A 22,777-nucleotide genomic window follows, 5' to 3' on the forward strand; every position below is an offset into this window, starting at 1 on the left:
TAATGGTCAGCTCTACATATTTGCTTTCAGAAATAGTGCCTGGCTTCTTTGCTTCCCAGCATGTGTGACAATAAAACCAGAGATAGGGCTATCAACACATTAGCACTGCCCCCCTCCCCATAATGAGCTCAAGCAATCCAGACCATAAGCATCGAGGAGGAACAAACCTAATACATTGGACTATACATGGGACTAATACATGGGACTATAAAACACAAAACCCCAGAACTCTACAGACACCATTATATTCAACACTGGTGCAACAAATGTACAATATACAAAGGTCCAGATCTGTGCACAGGTACAGTTATCCACATGTTATGTTGAACACAGGTAACAACAGCAGTACACCATACATTTCAGGGGCCTGTAGGTTTTGGTATATATGGAGAATAACAAATTGGTGGTCCATCTATTGACTGCTAGGTCAATGATCAAGGTTGTATCTTTGTGAGATCTTGTTTTTTGAGATCCTAAAGGAGACATGCTGCACAGTGTCATGGACCAATGTTCTATCCAGGCTATTGATTCCACACATTATGCAAAGCCAAACCCAGATGTATACTCTAGAAAGCTGCAGCTAATCTTGGTTGCCTGACAAGTGGGACTGCATGATGCAGGGGTTTGCAAATCTGACTTTGTTGTGTTCACACATAGTAGGTGGAACACAAATTAGTAGGTTGAACACATAGTAGGTTGAACACTGAACACGTAATGTGTGAACTGGCCCTTGGTGGCCAAGTTTGGATGTTTCAGAAGAAAGAGTGCAAGACACACAGTGGCCACATTTGCACATAACACGAAGACAGAGTTAAAGGGGCCTACGGTTGAAATTTGTGTATGCCTGAATGTGTGGAGCTGCAGTCTGGACAGAAAATGGACTCGTGACTTACCTCTCCAGCCTGCAATTTGTACCTTCGGTTTGTAGTGAGTTTTGCTGCCTTTAACTCTGGTTCTGCGATGCCAACGTTATGTCCGAACACGGCACCGCAGTCTCATTCGTCGGCAACCGGAGTTGAGGGAGGAAGCTCCTCCCTTACTCCAGCTGCAATTGGCTGCTGGGCTGTCCTTCAGTCAAGAAGGAAGCCCATGCAGCCACTTCCCTCTCCTCTCTGCAGGCTCTATGACTGCAGTTCGCCTCCTGTCCGTTACATGCGAATGCTGCCTGGAGAGTGGGGGGAGAGGGGAGCAGAACCGTGGGGCCATTGTACCCACAGTTCCATGTTACATGTGAATGCGGCCAGTGTAACTGTAAGACTATCTTTTCTCTTCTCATTCCCATATTGAAACCAATTAGGGATATTATGAATAGGGTTGTTTCTTTCTTCCTGAAGAGCTCTTGTGCCTTTTAAACAACTAAATAGTCACCAGAAATTCAGTAGTCAAAGCACTACCCATGAAGGAGATGCAGTAATGGAGAAAGCATCATCCGCTGAATTTCTACCTCTTATGCAGCTTTTCAAGATACAGGAGGCCTGTTCATAAAAGAACGGGGGGGGGGGGGTCAACCTTAACTATACAAGAGAGATTGCATTCAGTAATAGTTCCTGGTATAAAAGCTGTGATTAATAATCTCCCAGGAGTGAGAATTGCCAACTGGAAGCCCTGATTCCAACATAAGAATCTGTTTCTAGGGATTACCAGCTCCAAAATCTGAGTTGCACAGAAGACAGGCTTTAACCAGCTTTTTTCGATTACAGTGCTCTGAAATAGAGCAGAGAAGCTGTAAAGGTAAAGTGTGCTGTCGAGTCAGTGCTGGCTCCTGGCGACCACAGAGCCCTGTGGTTTTCTTTGGTACTAGCAGAATATCCTCGTCGACACAGTTCTTAAAGGCACAGTAGCCCTTTAGAGGTCTGCACTTAGCAACTATATCACTCTTGGAATGTGGAACTGTAGGCCCATTCACATGTTATGGTCAACACTCATACAATGAGTGTACAGTGTACACAGGTACAGTCATTCACATGTTATGCTAAGCGCAGGTACAGAAGTACATTTTCCAATAGTGGCGGATGCGGGGGCTAGTGGCACCTTTAAGGGTAAATTAATAGGTGCTTATCTCCACTCTCGCCACACCTGAACACTGCTTGGAACAGCAGTGTGCCACCCAGCACCTCTTGTGGTGGGGGGTTGCCTCTACCACTCACCTGGTCTCTGCGGAGCCGATCCCCTGCCAGCAGTCAGGTGAGTGGCGGAGGTGATCCCTGCCACAGGGGGTGCTGGGCGGTGTGCTGCTGCTCTGAGCTGCATTCAGGTGCATCCAGAGTGGGGGTAAGCACCTATCAATTTACCCTTAAAGGTGCCTCTCCCCCCCCCCACCAACAGCACCTGCACTGGCTGCTAGTGACACTTCCTATCTGTAACACGCATTTGAAAGGCCTGTTTCCAGGTTCACTCTTAACATGAATGCAAGTACAGTCATTCACACAAACACATGTATGAGTGTACAGACATCTGTACACTCATACAGAATAACATCTGAGTTCCTTCAAACAAAAACTTTCTAGAATTCAGATGCCCATGCATGAGTATCTCTTTCATGCGCATGCGCGCACGCACACACACGGCCAGGTAAGTGGGTGCTGATTTTCCCTTTTTGTGGCAGTGCATGGCATCTTGGATCCCAGCCAATAGCTTTGTTTAGTTTTGGATGGCAGGTCCTGAAATTTGGGGCCCCAAATCAGCAGGATTGCCAGCTTGCCAACCAACCACTTGCATTTATGCTATCGACAGCAACTTGATCTACAGATGTTAGCAGATGACAGTGTTGATCACCATGCTATAAAAAGCTTCACCGGACGATTTCTGTACTGAGCTGATATAAAAGGCACAAAAGCAGTCCATGTTTTTTCTTGATCAGTTGGCAATCCTGCTAGAGCTGCATCTTTGCCACAAGTATAAGCTAGTTGTATCTATCATGTCTTACTCGCAAAGAAACTCAGAGCTGGAAGGGGGCTGGTAGAGAATTCTGAGTCCCTGCAGAAAAATAACATATAATCTCCAAAGTTCCTTTTTGAGTGGCCAAGAATTTTAAATCAAATTAAACCTAGTTTAATGTAACGTAGTGTAATGCACTACAGATGTGGTGCATGTTCCTTAAAGACACCAGACCTAATGGGTTGAGACTAACAGAAGAGCTAAGGAATGTCCCTAATGAGCGATAATTAGAGGCTGACAAAGGAGTCCAATGGGGGCATTTAGCTTAAGTTTCCAGCTACTTGAGAGGCGCCTCATTGGTGCCAATGGCAGCTTGGCCTTCTCCCCCTCTGGAAAGGCCCTCAGGGCTGCTAGTTACATTTTTTTAAAAAGCCATAAACCAAACATGGCAGAGCCAAACACAGAAGTTGGCTTTATACTAATACCTATTGGTCCATCTAGCTTAGTATGCTCTAGACCAGGGATTCTCAATGTTGGGTCCCCAGATGTTATTGGATTTCAACTCCCATAATCCCCAGCCACAGTGGCCTTTGGTTGGGGATTATGGGATGTCCAATAACATCTGGGGACCCAATGTTGAGAATCCCTGCTCTAGACCAAGGCTGCACAACTTTGGCCTTCCTGCAGATGTTGGGAGTACAACTCCCATCATCCTCAACAATTGACCACTGCATAGTCCAACATCTGCAGAAGGGCCAAAGTTGTGTCCTTCTGGTCTTCGCTGACTGGCAGCAGCTCTCCAAGGTTTCAGGCTGGAGTCTTTCCCAGTCCTGTCTGGAGATGCTGCCAGGAATTGAAGCCGGAACCTTCTGCAGGCAAAGGAGATACTCTTCCACTCAGCTATGGTTCCATTCTCATGTGATCAAACCATCATTTCTAGTTTGGCTCTCAGCTACTACTTTATTGCTGAGTCTCCTCTTAAAGGAGTCTTGTGGAAGGTTAGTAGAAGCTGGCATGGAGACGGAAGGGGAAAGGACAGAATTAATAAAAGCAAGAGGAGATGTGTGCGTCTGTGTGTGTAGTAGCTGGAAACTGGGCAGCATTTCTGACAATGGTGGGAGAAAATGCTGCTGGCTCTCAGAAACAAAGAAGTAGCCGGTATGCCTCTCACGTAGCTAGCGACTTCGCTAAATAACCCCCTTATGAAGCGCAGAAGAGACAGGCTACTATATTTGCTAAGGGGGCACATCCGGTGACCCCAGACCATGGCACAACGTGGCTGGTATGAAAAGGCTTTTGTGGGGGGATTTAAGGCTTCTGTGTAAGTCTTCTGGCATGGGGCTGAATGCTCTCGAGGCCAGCCTGATCACCAAGGCCCTGTCTCAGGCAGTTAATTTGGAGTGCAATTCATGGGCAGCAAATCTTGGACATAATTTCCTTTGCAATGCTGCAGCCTCTTCAGTCAGTAGTGCAAAGCAGGGAAAGCCCATTCAAGGTAGTAGATCACATACAGGTTGCCTAGAGTGGTTACCCTATGGTAGTGCCATCTTGTCCAAGATGCTGTTACCAAAGAGGAAGCCTACGCACAGTGCCAATGCGTTACCTGTAGAGAGACTTCTTCCTCTGCACTGTTCTTGGCGGTGGGAGCAGCTGAGGAGAAAACCAGCAGGGGATGGGGGCCACAGCAAAGAAGGCTGGCCCTGTTTGACCCTTCCCTCCACCAAGTGATTATTGTTACTAATATACTGCTTCCTTAAAGACATACCTCACATGCATGGGATATATTAGAGTTCTTGCTGTTCTGCTAGAGTCTACCCCTTGAATATATTTTGCCAGTGCCAATGCCCCCCTCCCACTGTTACGGAGGCAATGGGGGGAGCCTCTGATGTTCCATGAGGGTGGGAGCAGTGAGGGGGGCTTCTGATGGTCATGTGTGCATTTGTGTATATGTGTGAGGAGGTTTCAAAATCTTGTTGTTGAGCTTGTTCTTCTTGAAGGGTACTGACTGCCTCAGAGAACTGAGGAAATCATGGAAGTGGGACCTTTTCACTTTAGGGGGCTGGAGCCCATTCCAACCCACTTCTTTCCCTTTTCCACAGCATAGTCCTACAGACACCAAGGCAACAGGGCCAGGACGCCTCAGAACAGATAAGGCACTATAAGGTATGCTGTATGCTCCCTCTCAAAGATCCAAACCACAGCTTAAGCTATAGGGAGCAGTTTTCAGCCTTGAATTCTACTCACACAGATTTGCAGTGGATTTTACTCTAGTTTTGACATGTCATCTTGCTCCATTTGCAGCAAGCAAGCAAGCAAGCATGCTGCTAAGGTAGGGTTGCCACATACGTCAGAGAGAATTCTTGAACACAGCTGTCAAAAGGGTAGGGGGCAGCTGAAATGTTAATACCTTACCTTTACAACAAACACACACCAGTGTTTGTGTTCAAGTGTTCAGAGTGTCCAAGAGTGGAGCTTGGGGGCTATTTCACATGTTTCCCTATAGTGCTCTTTGCACAGGAGAGGATTAGGAGTGTTTCGCCTCAATGAACCCTTGCTAACTCCAGTGATGATCCAAAAATGAGGAGAAGGGAGTCAGAGAGAGAGCGAAAGTGAGAGTGAGAGAGAGAGAGCGCGCTAGCTAACCTAGCCACTCTACACTACAGCACTGGTGCAAAAGAAAGGGTAAGAACATGGGGCTTCTCAACACTTACACCATGTAGCTTTTATGTCTGGAAAGAAGCACCAGAAAAATTGGTAAAATTTATTAAAGCAATTTTCCCGCTCAAATTCTTGGATATTTCATAGCCAGGATGACACTTTTTCAACAGCCTGGGCAGGGTAGCCAATACCTGGATTGCCCAGGCCAATACTGGTCATGTGGCAACCTGATGCAATGGTAACTTCCTTGACTCTGGCTCTGATCACATTCTTCCACCCTTTGCACCTCTTCCCCAGAGGCTCCTTTCTCCACAGAATTGCTTTTGGGCTCCCTTCCAACCCTGCTCTCCATACACCTCTGCCAAGGTGTTTACTAACTTACTACGATTATTTGTATACCACTTTTCAATTAACAGTTGTCAAAGCAGCCTACACAGAAAAAGAATAAGAAGATGGTTCCCTGTCCCCCAAAGGGCTCACCAGCCTAGAAAGAAACTCATCGGCAACAGCCAGCAGAGGGGTGCAGTGCTGGGGCCGAAAAGGGCCTGTCGTGTTGTTTCCCCCCTGCTAAATATGAGAGAATAATTTGCCTTGGTCAACACCCTCTTGCTAAAATGTCTGGCAGCCACCACCCCTAAGGCCATGTTCTCAGTACTGGGGGAAGACAACCTGATAGGCCCAAAGAACCAGGTCTGCACACTTGTGGTAAGAGGGCCAAACCAGATGTTGGGAAGGGACCCCAGTTTGAGAATCTGGCCTTCTGACAAATCTAAAAAGTGGTAGAGGTTGATGCAATTTGAAGGGAAGAAGTCCAGGTGGGTGGGTGGGTACTGAACCCTTCCCCCAACTGCCACTACTCGCTTGAGCCCCTTCATGTATCTGAGAGTCAGAAGGGAACAGTGTGAGGGTGGGGAGTGAAGGCTGGGAAAAGAGGGTTAGGTGACCCCTCCCTAGCTTGCCACTTTCCCTCTCCAAATCACATCAACCATGTTACTGTTTAGATGTTCAGTGGAGAACCAGGTTCCTAATCCTGAATCTTTCTCCAAGTGCCTAGTTTGGCCATAAGATGCATGAAAATGGGTGCTCAGTTTCTAAGTTAAGATCACAGGTGAGGAGAAAAAATAATCTTCTTAGTTCAAACAAACCACAGCTCTGAGGTACTAGTATAAACACTATAACAGGGGTTCTAACCTGTGGTCCTCCAGATGTTGCTGAACTACAAAGATGTTGCTGTAGTCCAGATATTGCTGAACTATAGAAAAACAGGATGACCTTTTGGCTAGTGTGCTGAACTTGCCCATGAGAATCATGAGTTCAAAACCCTCTTCAGATATAATTTGCTGAATGCCCTTGGGAAAGTCACATTTTCTTGACCTCATTTACCCATCTGTAAAATGGGAATAAAAGTGACCGATCTTACAAAGATTGTATAGCATTCTGCACAATTTGTTGTGGCTGGGGATTATGGGAATTGTAGTTCAGCAACATCTGGAGGACTACAGGTTGGGAACCCCTGTACTACAACGTACCTTTTATTTTCTTGAATTGTGTCTGTTGCATCCATTTGTCACATTATGCCACTAAGATAAAACTTAGTGAATGTTGGCAACTACCAGTCACTCTTGAGATTTCAGGAAATATGGGAAATATTATTTGTATTATGAGGCTTGCTTTTGACATTGATACTTGTAGCATCGGAACATCGGAAACTGCCATATACTGAGTCAGATAATTGGTCTATCTTGCTCAGTATTGTCTTCACGGACTGGCAGCGGCTTCTCCAAGGTTGCAGGCAGGAATCTCTCTCATCCCTAGAAGCCAGGGAGGGAACTTGAAACCTTCTGCTCTTCCCAGAGCGGCTTCATCCTCCCCTGAGGGGAATATCTTGCAGTGCTCACACATCGAGTCTCCCATTCAGATGGAACCAGGGCAGACCCTGCTTAGCTATGGGGACAAGCCATGCTTGCTACCACAACACCAGCTCTCTTCTCCTTTGCATGACAGATAGCCTTTATTGCTAAATAATGGAAATGAAGATGGCATTTGGACATTTACTGAGGATGCTCAGTGGGGCTTGAAATTTAATGGCAAAAACCAGACATTTCTTGGACTCCCTCTGGACCCTCTTCAGTGTTACAAATTACTGGTAAATGTCAACATTCACCACATAAAAGGGCAGATTCAGAACACAGAACTCGAAGGGAGCAAAATGCCATTTACTGCAATCTTTTGCTGTGAGGCAAGAATATCTACTGATTCTTTCTCACAGACACACACACACAAAACAGAGAGAGGGTGCATCAGAGAAAGGCGTTTACAGAGCAAAGGCTGACCGATTGATGTCCTATTTATGTGATGATTCCTTAACCCGGGGAGCCTTTCTCCCTTGGTTAGCAGCTGCTTTCAAGTGATCACAGCCACGTCCTGCTGAAATTTCAGATGAACAAGGAACTGCATGTTAACTACAACCGTGATATCGATTCCCCTTTGAACAAGGCTAAGATTTGCATCTTGGAAATGTGCTTGTTAAATTCGGCCAGCATAACAAGGAGCCCGGCCTGGAACAGAGCCTCCTGGGGGCATCATCAATAAAGATAAATGCCACTTATATCATGGCTGAGAGCCATTTTCACATGAGAAGTTTAAATCTGTGAAATCAAAACCCAGCTGCAAGTGAATGTAAACCCCTACATTGCTGACACCACACATTCAGCTTCTGTTTTGCGTTCTACCCTGCATTAACAGTGTTCAGATACAGCGCCAATAGCATGAGGGAAATACTCCCACATCTTGTGTGAAAATGCCCCAAGCTCTTATCTAGAGCTAGGGTCAAAGGTCAAAAGGCAACCACAGCTAGCTTAAAATCCTGGACTGGAAAGCTGAAAGTCCTTCATGCAGGGGTGTAGTTAGGGGAGAGGGGGCCGTGTTCACCCCTCTCCCTGGCAGCTGCTCAGAGTGAGGGAGATAATGAAGAAAACAGGGAGGGAGCTGGGAGGCCCTCAGGAGCTGGGGGGCCTGGGTTCCTTGAACCCATCCGCTCAATTATAGCTACACCCCTGCCTTCACGGAATGTTGCAGAATTTTTCTAAGGAAAAATACTGCTAAGAGTTAAAGGTAAAGAGGAAAGAGAAAAAGAGTGAAAGGAGACACAAAGCAAAGGGAAATAGGACTAAGTGTACGCTCACTAATTCAGCACTTATGCTGAACGTGCTCTCTCTTTGGACAGCTGTTTGTGCATACTAGATGAAAACTATTCACTTCTTTGCCATACATGGCAAACAGTAAAACGACTGTGTATAAAGCGTGCCTTTTACTAGAATCATGAGTTCAAAATCCTCGTCGGATATAATTTGATGAATGCCCTTGAGAAAATCACGTTTTCTTGATCTCATTTACACCATCTGTAAAATGGGAATAACAGTGACCTATCTTACAAAGATTGTATAGCATTCTGCACATTGTTGAAAAGATACAGAAACACTCGGTAACAGAATGGACAACTGCCCACCAGGTTAGTTACTAGCTGTCACCCCGCCCGCAGCTCTCAACACAGTATAGCCTACAAGTCAAATCATTTCAGCACAATTCCTTCTGTGAATAGTTCCGCTTGTGTCACGTATAAAAAAGGACAAATGAATTAAAGATGGTTAAGCTTGCAAGCAAGCAAAGTACAGATAAAAACAGTCAAAATAAGAGTGTGCAGGATAACTTGAGGGAATAAGGAGAGATAAACTTAAAAGTGGAAATGACTAGAGAGGTGCAGGATCTATCAAAGTGAGCCTCACAGGAAGGCCAGCAAAACAGGTGCACATACCTTTTTCCGATGTGGGTCATTCTTTGCAAGGCAGGATCTCTGCAGCGAGAGGTAGCCTCCAATCACCTGGATCTCCTCAGCCGTGGGATAGCGTTTCTTCACAGGAACTGTGGCCGTGGGAGTGTCACTCTCAATGCCATTCTCCACAGCAGTGACAGGTGCCACAGGGGCCTTGCGTGGGTTGATAGTGATGGTGTTGCCACTGCGACGCTGCACAGCTGGGTGGGGGGATGAGGCCCGGGCCAAACTCCCCACCCTGACATCCTCCTTGGTGTTGCTGCTCCCACCACGTCTCATAGCCTCAGCCTCAGGCGGCTCCTCGGCATCCGGGAGAAGCTGCTCACGGGCGGGTGAGGAGCAGGAAGTGGGGGCTGGTGGCTTGACAGAAGGAGGAGAAGGACAGACTTCCTGCTTGGGTTCTGGGGGAGGGGGAGGAGAAGCTGAGGCCCGTCGCGGGGTGACCACAAAGGAGTTCCGGGAATGCAGGCGCAGATTGGCCAAGGCCTTGCCCTGGACATCGTCCTCGGCCACTGATGCCGGTGGGGGTGCTGGATGGATCTCAAACATAGCCTCACAATCACTACTATCCCGTCTGGGCCCTCTCTCTGGTGAGGCAGCCTCCCTCCCCCATATTTTTCCGGTTGGAGAGCGTCTTGGAGGGCTATCTGGCCAGGCCTCGCCACTGCCTGATTTTGCTTCAAACTGGCTGCGATAAGAGGCCACAGTAAATGGCCCTGGTGAGGTTAGTCCTGGCAGGTCACGGGGAGGGCTAGGGGTGCCATCACGGTGCTTCCGGGTCGGGCTGGGATCCGCTGGCATGCGTCCAGGCTTCCTGGCCACATAGGTGCTTTCTGTTAGGTTCTCAGTGCTGTAGGACCTGACCGGGCATGGAGAGACCATCCCACCACCATCCTCTTGGCTGAACCTGCTCATCAGTTTGCTTACCCGCCCGCGGCGCTGTTCTGGCAGTGATGCCTGGTACTCAGACCTGCCGACAGAATTGAGGTCCTCCACACTACGGCTCAGTGCTGACTTGACAATGAAGACCTCCCCGGCACGGATCTCCGTCACGCTGCCCCCACGCCGTGCCAGCAACTCATTGAGGGATTCAACACTGCCTGATTTGGCCTCTGCTGAGTGCCGGTCGCTGGCAAGCTGTGCAGGTGGAGCCCCTGGGACCGTCTCGATAATGATGACATTGTCGGCACGCAGGGTGCGGACACCAGGAATCTGCCCATAAAGATCCACTATCTGCTTGGCTTTCGCATTGGCGAGGTCGCTCTCCGAGGGGGCCGTCTCCTTGTTGCGCCGCTTCTCCAGCTGAATGAAAGGGTTCTGATGGACCGGGCCAATCTTCTCCTGCAGCACAGAACTCTCTGGCTCCCTCTCTTGGCAGGGCGGTGGAGGAACAGGAGCAGGGGCCGCCCCGCTCTCAGTTCCTCCCGGCCCACACGGTTCCGAGAAAGAGGTGCTAGAGCCCTGCTTGGCTCGGCGTCTTTCAATGATCTCGCGTTTCCAGGCCGGCATCTTAGCCATGCGGTCCTGCTGCTCCCGCTCCCGCCGGCGGGCCTCCTCCTCATCCTTACGCCGACGCTCCAATAGCTGGAGCTTCCACTCTGGCAGTGCAGGAGCTGAAGACATCTTTGCCCGAGAAGGGGGAGAGTGGGGCACAGGAGGAAAACCTAGGGAAGAAAGAAGGTCTATTTTTAAAAAGGAGGCTTGGGAAGGAGGATCAAAGGCAAGTGAGCCAAGTAGGGAGGGAGTGCAAGCATGGGAAAAGTGGAAGAGGGTCAGCGTAGAAAATTGAGAGAAAAGTGGGGAGAGGAGTAAAGTGCTGGGGAGGGGGAGGCCTAGAGAGTGGGGTGAGGCATACTTTGGAAGAGGTGAGGAAGAGTCAGGAAGGGAATGTTAGTGCAAAATAGAAGAAGAAGAGCAACCTGAATTGGAGAAAAGGCATGGAGGAAAGAGAGACGGAAGAGCGAGTGGAAGAGTGGAAGAAGCGAGTAGATGGAATACAGATGCGGGGAAGGAGAGCAAAGGATGGAATGGGAAGGATAAAGCCAGGAGGAAGGAGAGAGGGAAGGAAGGGACCAGGGAGGGGAGGGGAGTGCAGAAGGAGTGGCTGAGAAGCTGAAGTGAGAGCTCTGGCTGTTCAGGAAGAGAAAGAAAGAGGAAAGCAGATGAAAAGCCCTCCTCTGGGCTCCGCCTGTGACTTGCTTTCTCCCCCACACCCAATCCACTCACCCTTTCCAGTGTACGTCATACACACTCCCTCCCATGCCCAGGGGAAGTGACAGGTCCACACGTGGATTTCCACACCAGGAACCCAGGCATTCAAGCAGTGGGGGAGGGAGAAAGTGCAGCCGGAGGGTAGTAAAAATCTAAGGTTGAGTTCTCTTAATGTGCACAATGAGTGCCTAGAGCAGGAAGTTTGCTGAGTTCTCTTAATGTGCAAATTTTTGTCCATACAATGAGTGGTTTCAGCAGGACATTTAACACTGCTCTGAAAACCCGCTCTTCTCAAAGCATTTCTCTACTGCAGTTGTGTCTCTAACCCTTATTAGTGAGTATGAATACAAAACCAAGCAGGCGGCAGTTATTCTGGATCAATTAATCTAGGCTAAAATAGTGACATGCAGTAATCTGTGTTGGTAAGTGAGATCACAGCTCAAGGGGATGCCAGTTTATCCAGATAGTTTAATCTAGCTTAAAGCATGGAGAGCTTGTGTTTGCACCTGGAGAGACAGAACCCTGGATTCCAAACAGCAATGATATGGTCTCAATAAAGCAAATTTTGTTCCATTGGTTGTTGAGAAACAAGGTTATCATATCTGATAGCTGGTTCCCACCCCAGATATTTGGCCCCAGGTGTGAGGAAACTTCCTTTCATCTGAACTTGAGAAGGGAAGTGGTTTGGATTAAGAAAACCATATACAACCCATGGGCCTGGACATGGCAAAGTGTGGCTAATAAGCCATTTTAGGGAAGTAATGCCACCTCAGTGCTAAACTTTATGAAGAAGGGTGGGGTATACATCTTTTAAATAAATACATTCCCAAACATCCAGATTTCTATCTGATTACATGACAGAACTCCATTAGGACATTCCAGTGGGGAGCTGCAAAAAAACCCACAAAACAAAACAAAAACCAACCAACCAAACAAACAAAACCCTGAGGATATGCAGGAGTGTCTGAGGAGTGTGCATAAGATAAGTGGAAATCAAATTTACCACAGTCTAAATTTCAAGCAATGCCAGGAGTTTGAGGGCCACCAGAATCCAGCGATGGAAAGGACAGTGGTAGATAGGTGAGCTGAGTTAACCCCACCTTTCGAAGTTCTGTACCACGGCAGAGGCCAAGATTCCAGACGAGAAAAGTTGGCATAAGCCCAACCAGTGGGGCAACTGCTCAAATCTCAGCAGCTCACTTGGAACTCAGGAATCCGATGGAATAATGCAGGTGGGTGGAGGTTTGTAGAACAAGAATTCCTTATATTCAGGGAATTCCAAGAATTCAGGTATCCAGGGTCTAGGAGAAAAGGGTTCCCCACCACTGTTAATTCTTTTTATCAATAGTCGGAGTGTTCCAGTAATCCGATAGAACGCAGGCGTCCGGAGCGAGACAGGAGATCAAAAGAAGCTTTTCGTCAATGGTGAAGATAATATATTTGAGAACAACAAAGCACCCCAAGACAGGAAGCGGTGTCACTCGCTTTGGTGAGGAAAGGGTAGTGGCTATTAACCCAGGCGTCCGAGATCAAAAGGTTCTCCTTCTCTTCCCCTCCCTTTTGCCTCTGGTGAGGAATGCTCCGCTGATCCTTCAGAACCCCAGCCTCCGAATATCTGAGCCGATGCCCTCGGGATAAACGGAGCCCACGATGAATTAGAAGAATCCAGATCTGGAGCGGTAGCTTGTCTCTGTATTCTTGGCGGCGGCGGCAGTCACAGAAAGCAGGGAATCCCCCAGTGCTCGGAACCGGGAAGGAAATCAGAAGTCCCTGCCCACTTTCAAGCCAGCCTGGTCTTGGAGATGCGAGATCGGCGGCGGACTGGATCCCCGGCTTGGCCCATGACTGCTGGGAGCGTGGCTGGCTGCATCTAGTCCTTGTCGACCGCGTTTTCCTGAGGGGATTTCGCCTCTGAGATTTCTCTCTCTTCCTCTCTCTCTCCCCAATTCAAGAAGGGAGGGGAGGGGAGGGGATCCGGGCGGGTCTAATCTAGATCTGTTGCCGGGAAAGGAGGATGGTTAGTTCCCTTTCGCTCCGTATTCCTGCCTTCCTCCTTCCGTTTTATTTCCTGCTGCTTTCCAAGAAGAAGTTTTCGGATCGGAGACGGAGCAACAGAGCGAGCCAGAGAGACGCGGAGGGAGGGAGGGAGCGGAGAGAATGAGAATGAGAAAAATCTCTATCAGTCTCTTAACACATCCGCTTCTTTTAATCCTCAGCCGAGCTCCACCTCCACCACCCCATAGCTCAAATCCTTTAACCCGGGGCGGGGGGGGGGAGGAAATAGGGAGATGGGAGGGAAAGAAAAAGAGAAAGAAAAGAAGAAAGGGGTGGGAAGGGAAGGTTTAAAAAAAGAGAGAGAAAAGAAAGAGCAAGGGAAAAGGAGAGAGAGAGAGAGGAAGGGAAGCGAAGCGGAGGGTCTTTGTGTATAAACAGAAAGGGGAGGACAATGAAAAGGGGCGGGGCTTGATTGGCAGCAGACAACTGGGCGGGGGGCACTGGTGGGGCGGGATGGATCACGGAGGGAGGAGCTGCCTTGTCAGAAATCTTGGGTTTTAGAGATTTCCTATTTGAGTACTCCATCACGGCTTCCTAGAGCAGAGGGCCACGGCCATTGGCAGACGCATAGCAGGGAATCCTCCTCCCCATAGATCAGGGTCTGCACCCAAAAGTCATACTGCTGCAGCTCCCTCCTGCACCCTCCCCCCCCCCGACACGTTTCCTGGTCTCTACAGAAGAGAGGCCCAATGGAACCCTATAGAACACGCACCATTTGCTGTGTGAGCCTCTAGTGTATATTTAGACACGTTAGGTGATTAGTCTTAACATCATGGTCCAGACACCTCGCGCTCCCCGACCCTCGGGCAGAACGGACATCATCCAATGGGAGGGCTTTGCATGCCTATTTCAGTGGTCTGTTCCTCTGAACCACCGTTTTAAAAACAAAAACGGACATCGGGGGGTCCTTTGTGCTGCCTTCCACCGGCACAGGTGTGAGCTGCGAGTACACAGTCAGTCACAAGGCGCCATTCCTCACACCTCCGTTGTTGTTGCAGGCTACTAGGTGGTGCTAATCAGGGCACAGTATGAGGGTATAAGAGATAGCCACCTCGCTGAAACGGAGGAGGTTTAGACTTGGTCAGTGACTGGACTGGTGGCTGTCTGGGAATCTTGTATCAACTGATTTGAGTTCCATGATGAAAGAAAGACAGGATATAAATGACATAAATACATAAGATGTTGGATTTTTTTACAGTGCACATGGATGTGAGATGTGTGTAGATGATGAATTTAGGTTGTCGGCCTGTGAAATCATGAGGATCTTTGCTCTGTGGCACAGCGGCACTATAATGTGCTAGATCTGTCTGTGCCTTCTGTAGTGTAGTCTGTGGATCTGAGGTGTAATTTGAGGCGGCTGCCTGCAAAACTGTGATTCAGGCTGTGAGACAGTGGTGCCTTGAGGAGCAAGGGACATGACTTTTATGGTGGAATTTCTGTGCATGGGTGTGTGCTGTGTTCAGGCCGTGGATATGAGCCTCTTTAAGAATTCAAAAAGATCCCTCCCTGGAGACCTCAGGTAAAGTTAGATGGTGTTCTAATTTATTTGTACTATTTCCTAGAGAAGACATTGTCCTCTCTATGGTAGACATTTCCTGGGAAGCACTTCTGATTCACTACTTGCATGAAGGAGAAGGGGGAAGTATTCCTCTTAAAGGATGAGTACAAAAGCAGAGGCGTAACTATAGGGGGGGCGGGGGGGCACGTGCCCCGGGCGCCATCTTTTCTGGTCACATGGGGGGCGCCGCCATGACAATTTTTTAAAAAAAAATTTTAAAATTTTTTTCTTAATACAAATGTTTCCTGCTCAGTGCAGCAGCGCTGCAGCAGTCAAGGGAGCACGTCAGTGCCCCCTCCCCCACAAGCAGTCCCTTCCGCCCCCCCCGCGCCCCCCCATTGCTTTGCTGGCGCCTGGCGGCCAGTCAGTGGCCTGGCATGGCCGCGGCGGCGGGCGCTTGTGAGGAAAAACCTAAGTATAATGTAGTATGTTGGGGGCGCGGGGGGGGGGGCGCCATTTCAGTGCTTGCCCCGGGCGCCGTTTTCCCTAGTTACGCCTCTGTACAAAAGAGAAATGAATGCACTTTTAAAAAAATCACCCCACTTTGTTTTGCAATCAGTAACCCAAACCAGATTACAACTGAACAAAACAATAAAAAAAATTTAAAAAAAAATGAGCAAAAAACATAACGGCAACAATAAACAAGTTCTTGTAAGAATGAATCTGCCAACTTTCCTTTCACTATCCCTACAACAGGACTAAATTTGGTCAAAATAATCTAGGCATTCCACAAGTTAGCCTACTTGCACCTCAAACGTTCACACGTCTCCCATCTTGAATCACGGTGGATGATATCATCGCAAACTATGCCATTGAGTCATCCCTATGTATCCCTACAGCTGTACCCAATTTGGTCCAAATCAGTTCCCACTTGCACCTCAAACCTTCATGTGTCCGCCATCTTGTATCAGGGTGGATGACATCATTACAAACTACGCCTTTGAACTGCCCCTTTGTGTCCCTACAGCTGTAGCAAATTTGTTTCAAATCAGGTGGTTCACAAGTTAGCCCAATTGAGCCTCATATTTTCAAGTGTCCACCATTTTGAAGTGGGGTGGATGACATCATCATAGACCATGCAATTAAGGTGTCCTTGTGTGTCACTCACTACAACTGTACCAAATTTGGCTCAGATCAGTTAGGCGGTCCACAAATTAGCCCTCTTGTGCCTGAAACGTTCATGCATCTGCCATTTTGAATTGGGGTAGATGACATCATCATAAACTACACCATTGAGGTGTCCCTATGGGTCCCTGCAACTGTACCTGGTTTGGTTCATATTGGTCCAGACATTGTGAAGTTGATAGGGTGGGACACACACACACATGGATTCATGGATGGACACACACATAGAATGCTGGGTGATCTCATAAGCCTACTGGACAGTAGGCTAAAAACAGTGCTCTCTCTCTCTCTCTCTCTCTCTCTCTCTCTCTCTCTCTCTCTCAAAAGGGGGGGGGCAGAGAATAGAGCAAACAGAGCCAACAAAACCAGAACACTGGAATACATTAGACCCTAGGACTCAGGAGCGACCGAACCCAGGAGCAGCAAGTCCTAACGATCAAACACAGCTGCCTCCAGTTTCAGCAGCTCCGTTGCTCCTCTCTCTTTCATTCCGCACAGCCCCAGAGTTAACAAGAACTGTGCTGCTTGCAGGCTGACCATCCATCAGCTAGAGCTGTGTGGGCTAATTAATAATTGACCAGCCTGCACAGCACTATCTGATGAATTGCCAGCCTGCAAGCAGTGCTGCTCTCATTAACTCTGGGGCGTGGCAGAATGAGAGAGAGAGAGGAGCAATGGAGCTGCCAGAAACCAGAGGCAGCCATGACGGTCAGCTTCCCCCAGCTCGATAGGGCCATCTGCTCTTGTTGACCTCCTCCACTCGAAAGTGCTGGAAAAGAGCCAAGTCTCGATTTGATACCTACAAGATACCTAACATTCCAAAATGAAAACTACCACTGAGAAGGCCCTGCTCCTAATGAATGCCCGTCTCACTCAAAGGCACCCAGAACAGGGCATGCAGAAAGGCAAATATGGGTGAAGACGGTCCTTTGGGTATCTGGGTCCCAAGACATTGAGAGTATCTAGGTCCCAAGATCCAGCACCTTGAACTGGACTTAGAAACAAATAGTTAACCAAACATTTAGGGTCTGTTAAATGAAAACATGGCTTGAAAAACTAGGTACACTCATCTCCAATTGTACCCACAGAGAATGTCTCTCAGGTCTGGTGTGTACAAAGACATTTATACATGCCAGAGAGAGCTGTGGTGGTGGTATAGGCTTTTACAGTTTTGTTTTATCCATTTCAGGATTTGTTTCTGATATGCTTTTTAAAAAAAAAAAGGTTTGGCAGCAAGAGCAAAACCATTTTAGGAAATACTGATTTAGGGCCAGGAATCCTTCAGTGGGTTGTGGAGACAGTTAATGTTCTTGCGAAACACAACATCAGTAGAAGATGATGTCAGGAGAAGATTCCCGGCATTTAAAAAAAAAGGCTCATTTTATGGATGACCATTATAATCGGAGAAAAGTAAATGTTTGTATGTGGATTTTCTCCCCATCTTTGATACTCAGAGAAAAGCAGTATGGGAGATATGATGGAGGTGCTCTGGGTCAGTAAAGCTGGTGATCTTAGTGAGTTCAATCTGGTCTTGGATGGAATCACGGAGCTAACACTGTCTCTGGAGACCCAGGTGGCAGAAGTGTCCAGGAGTGCCCTTTACCAGCTTTGATTGGTACACCACCTGCAACCCTACTTGGAGAAACCAGAACTGACCTCTATTCCCCATAGATTGGTTACATCTAGATGGGATTACTGCAATGTGCTCGATATGGGGTTATTTTTTTAATTTACATTTATATCCCACTCTTCTTCGAAGGAGCCCAGAGCGGTGTACTACATACTTGAGTTTCTCTTTCACAACAACCCTGTGAAGTAGGTTAGGCTGAGAGAGAAGTGACTGGCCCAGAGTCACTCAGCTAGTTTAATGGCTGAATGGGGATTTGAACTCGGGTCTCCTCGGTCCTAGTCCAGCACTCTAACCACTACACCACACTGCCATTGAAGACTGTCTGGAAGTTTCAATTAGTTTGGAATGCAGCCACAAAGATGCTGGTGAAGCCAAGTTACTACACAAGTATTACACCTATCCTGCGGCAGCTTCACTTCCTACCAGTTTCTGAAGTTTGTGTGTCTTTTCCCCATAGGGAATAATAGGGATTTCAGCAGCCCCATAACTCCACTTGGGGGGCAACAGGCTGGCCCAGAGTGAGTGGTGATGTAGTGCACATAGGGTGCCAACCACTCCCAAACCCACAAGCCCATGGGGCACTGTGTTTTGTTGTTTCTGAGGTGTTCGAGAGTAGATTCTCTGGTAAGAAATTAGGGTGGATTCAATGTTTGTCATTGAAGCTTATTCCCTATGGGGAAAAAGCTTAAAGTCACACAAAATTCAGAAATTATTTAAAAATCACCCCTTTCACCAATTTATTTGAAATCTAGGTGGTAGCAGGCAACCATTAGGGCACTACCACCTGACCCACTCTTCTGCCCCCTAAACCCCCTTTCTGCCCCCTTTCTGCCCCAAAGACATGCCATCTTCAAAAATTCTTTTAAAATCACCTCTTTGCCCAATTCTTTTGAAATCTGGGTGGTAGCTTCCTTGCACCCATTGGGCACTACCACCCATAACAACCTGCTCTGGGCTAGACCTGGTGCACCCCCAGGGAGTTATAACTAAGGCTGCAGAAATCCCCATTATTCCCTATGGGAAAAAGCTTAAAGACTCGCCAACTTCAATAGTAACTTCAACCCATTGGGCACTACCACCCAACCCACTTTGGCCACAAAATGGAGGTCTAAACCTCCAAATTTTTCAGGTCAGAATCTAGGGTGATTTGTTTTGTATCCGAATCTGGGCAAATGTGGACAAGGGTGAATTGTTTTGTCTACAAATCACCTGAATCTGCCAAATTTGGGTACAAATCATTTTGTACCCAAATTATTTCACAAATTCCTAGATAGCTTCTGCCTTTTAGGATCAACCATCAACTGTAAAGGATCCTGCAGTCAAGAAATACTCCACAAACTAGCTCTTGATAGGGTTGCAATGAAGGCCTTGGAAAGGATATTTAGATGCCATGATGTGTCTATACCTACAAAGATTAGAATCATTCAGACAATGGTTTTCCCTGTGACACTCTATGGATGTGAAAGCTGGATCTGAAGAAGCAAGACAGAAAAAGTATTGACGCTTTTGAACTTTGGTGCTGGAGAAGACTTTTGAGGATACAATGGACAGCCAGAAAAACAAACAAATCAATCATAGAACAAATCAATCCAGAATGTTCACTCCAGGCACAAATGACCAGGCTCAAACTATCATACTTGGGGCACCTTATGTGAAAACGCAGCTCCCTTGAGAAGTTCATAATGCTGGGGAAAGTTGAAGGAAAGAGAAGAAGAGGACGACCAGAAGCAAGGTGGATGGACTCGATTACAACAGCAATGAATGCGCCACTGAGAGACCTTAAAGAAGGCCAAGTTGAAGACAGATCATCCTGGAGAGAATCTATCTATGTGGTTGCTAAGAGTCAACATCAACTTGACGGCACTTAATCAATCATTCAAAAGGGGTGTGGAGGCCCTGGACTTTGGCCCCAAAGTCCAGGGATAAGAGCACTTCTGCATATTGTTGCTTTACTATGCTTTCACTGTAAGCTGTCCCAAGCAGCTGCGTTCTGGAGAGATGGGAGAGAAATATTGGCTGACATGATGAGGACAATTACTCAAAGCAGGCCCATCAAAATTAAACAGACAAACTAGGCATTACCTAACTTGCCCTTTTAATTTCAGTGGGACTGTTTTGAATAATTTGCCTCATACCAGCCTCTTAAAACAAGTAAGTAAATAAATATATTGGAGAACATGGCAATGGTTAAAAAATCATTGAGTGCTTTCAGCTCTGTAGTAGATATAGGGCTGGGATAGGGCTTCAGTTCACTGTGACATAGGACAGATCCCTGGGACCTGAAGATAGGAGGGCTTGCCTGGAGCTCATGGAAATGCCCTGGCTTATTCTCCAAAGCAAGAGGACGAGAGCTGGTCTCGTGGTAGAAAACATGAATTGCCCTCTTTGTTAAGCAGGGTCCACCCTGGTTTGCATTTGAATGGGAGGCTGTATGTGAGCACTGTAAGATATTCCCCTTAGGGGAATGGGGTCAGTCTGGGAAGGGAAAGTTCCAAGTTCCCTCCCTGGTAGGGCTGAGAGAGGTTCTTGCCTGCAACCTTGGAGAAGCCGCTGCCAGTCTGTGTAGACTATACTGAACTAGATGGAGCGATGGTTTGACTCAGTATATGTCAGCTTCTTATGTTCCTAAGCATTAATGCTAGCCCTGAGAACACTTAAATGGTTCCAAGGAAACGTGATTGTAGCTGTTACTATTCCAGTATATAACACACCACAGGTGTTAAATTAGCACAGCTAGAAAGATAGTGTTATCACTGGTTGCTGCTGTTGCACATTGGTTACTGTTCTTATCTTGTGTGCATTTGGGCTCTGCAGAGCAACTGCTTCTTCTTATGTTTGGTGGCCCTTTGACCCTATTGTTTACAGTCTTCTCCCTCTATATCCATGTGTGTATATATTTGCCAGCTGAGATGGTAAGCTCCAGTCAACAAAAGTGGATGCCAGATAGACTAAATCTGTTATTCTTTCTGGTGTCCAGCCCACTTCACTATGGACACAACAGCCCCAGTTGAACTCTAGACTCTTGGAGCCATACCCTTTTGTACTTTTTATACATATATTTTATATGTTCATTCTTTGTATAGGCGTGATTTTTCACTTTGGAGAGTACATGTTATTGTTTTCAATTTCAGTTTACATGGATTCTGTTCAGACCACAGTAGATGATATCTACTTTTTATGAAACAGGAACATAGTTCTGTGATTTTAGACTATTTTAATACTTAATATAAATCTACTATTATGGATAAAAGCATTATATTTGTATACACATTTTTGTATTTAGGAGTGCTCTTTGTGTAGTAACACATTTTTCTTGAGATCCTATAAGGTTTTGTATTTTCATGGCCCAGCAGGAGGACACAAGGAGCTGATTTTCTTCATATCTTGTGGGCTCTAGAATTAAAGCCCTATTCACATTATCGTCAATGCATGTACAATCTGTGTGCAGTATACACATGTACAGATCTGTATGCATGTACATTACGAAACCAGTTTGGACAATATTTTTCTTTCCCTGAACCTGTCCATACTTGGTCTTTTGGTAGCAAGCATGACTTGTCCCCTTAAGCTAAGCAGGCTCCGCCCTGGTTGCATACGAAAAGGAGACTAGAAGTGTGAGCACTGTAAGATATTCCCCTCAGGGGATGGAGCCGCTCTGGGAAGAGCATCTAGGCTCCAAGTTTCCTCCCTGGCAACATCTCCAAGACAGGGCTGAGAGAGATTCCTGTCTGCACCCTTGGAGAAGCCGCTGCCAGTCTGTGTAGACAATACTGAGCGAGATGGACCAATGGTCTGACTCAGTATATGGCAGCTTCCTCCTGTGTTCCTATGTTCTACACAATTACATCAGGGATATGCTGAGAATGCAGGTGTCCTTATGCCTTCCCAGCATGTCCTGACACTGTCCTCCTGGTATGTTCCTTTACCACGTGGGGAGCGGTTCTGTCCATGTTCTCAGCACGTCCCCCTTTTATTGCATGAGCTGGAAAAGCGTAATCCGAATTGGCCCATACTGGATTTTCTATGGATTATTTTTGTATATTTTCTATGGATACACTGGATATGAAGCAGTAAGATGATCCTGTATTTAGATATGCAGAATATAAGATTTCCAAGAAATATCAGACATTAGTTGGAAGTTTAAAAAATAATAATAATTTCACCCGTCTTACTGGTCAAAGAGGCACCTTTTAAAGTGATAATTCTTCTGAGCAGATGGAGAGCAACCATCCCTATTCTTCACCGCATAACATCTTTTCCAGTGGTTGTTACTGGTATTTCCCTTGTGTTTCTTTTTAGACTGTGAGCCCCTTTTGCTATGTAAACCACTCTGATAATATTTTTTGTTGAAAAGCACTACAGTATATAAATATTTAAATGATTTTTAATATGATGGATTGCAATATTTATTATTGTGATTAATATTTAGCCAGCGTGGTGTAGTGGTTAGAGTGCTGGACTAGGACCGGAGAGACCCAAGTTCAAATCCCCATTCAGCCATGATACTTGCTGGGTGACTCTGGGCCAGTCACTTCTCTCTCAGCCTAACCTACTTCACAGGGTTGTTGTGAGGAGAAACAGAAGTATGTAGTACCCTGCTCTGGGCTCCTTGGAGGAAGGGCAGGATATAAAATGTAAAAATAAATAAAATAAAATAATATTTGCATTTATCCTTATTATTATTTTATTCAGTTACAGGAGAGAGAGGAGGGAGAGGAGGGTGGGGGGGGGGAGAGAGTCATCCTTCTCCAACCATGGTTTTACCAACCAGGGTTTTAAGTATCCACAAATGGGAAATTGTGACCAGTCTTGCCAACCATGACCCGACTAT

At 46.9% G+C, this 22,777-nt stretch overlaps 1 protein-coding gene across 3 annotated transcripts in view; it reads right to left on the minus strand.

Moving 5' to 3' along the window:
• The window catches only part of PPP1R18 (protein phosphatase 1 regulatory subunit 18), a 52,401-nt gene extending 38,399 nt beyond the window's left edge, over window positions 1-14,002 (minus strand). The window contains exons 1-2 of one of the 3 annotated variants that reach the window (XM_053301083.1): window positions 12,679-14,002; window positions 9,350-11,031 (exon numbers count right to left, since the gene is read on the minus strand). In XM_053301083.1, coding sequence (XP_053157058.1) covers window positions 9,350-10,990 — 1,641 coding nt within the window. In that variant the 5' untranslated portion in view covers window positions 10,991-11,031; window positions 12,679-14,002. Of the gene's footprint in view, window positions 1-9,349; window positions 11,493-12,581 lie in introns of those variants that run through there. The other 2 variants (XM_053301082.1, XM_053301084.1) reach the window with 2 other exon arrangements.
• Window positions 14,003-22,777: the final 8,775 nt, after the last annotated feature.

This window comes from Hemicordylus capensis, chromosome 2 (genome assembly GCF_027244095.1).
Source record: "Hemicordylus capensis ecotype Gifberg chromosome 2, rHemCap1.1.pri, whole genome shotgun sequence".
NCBI lineage: Eukaryota > Metazoa > Chordata > Lepidosauria > Squamata > Cordylidae > Hemicordylus > Hemicordylus capensis.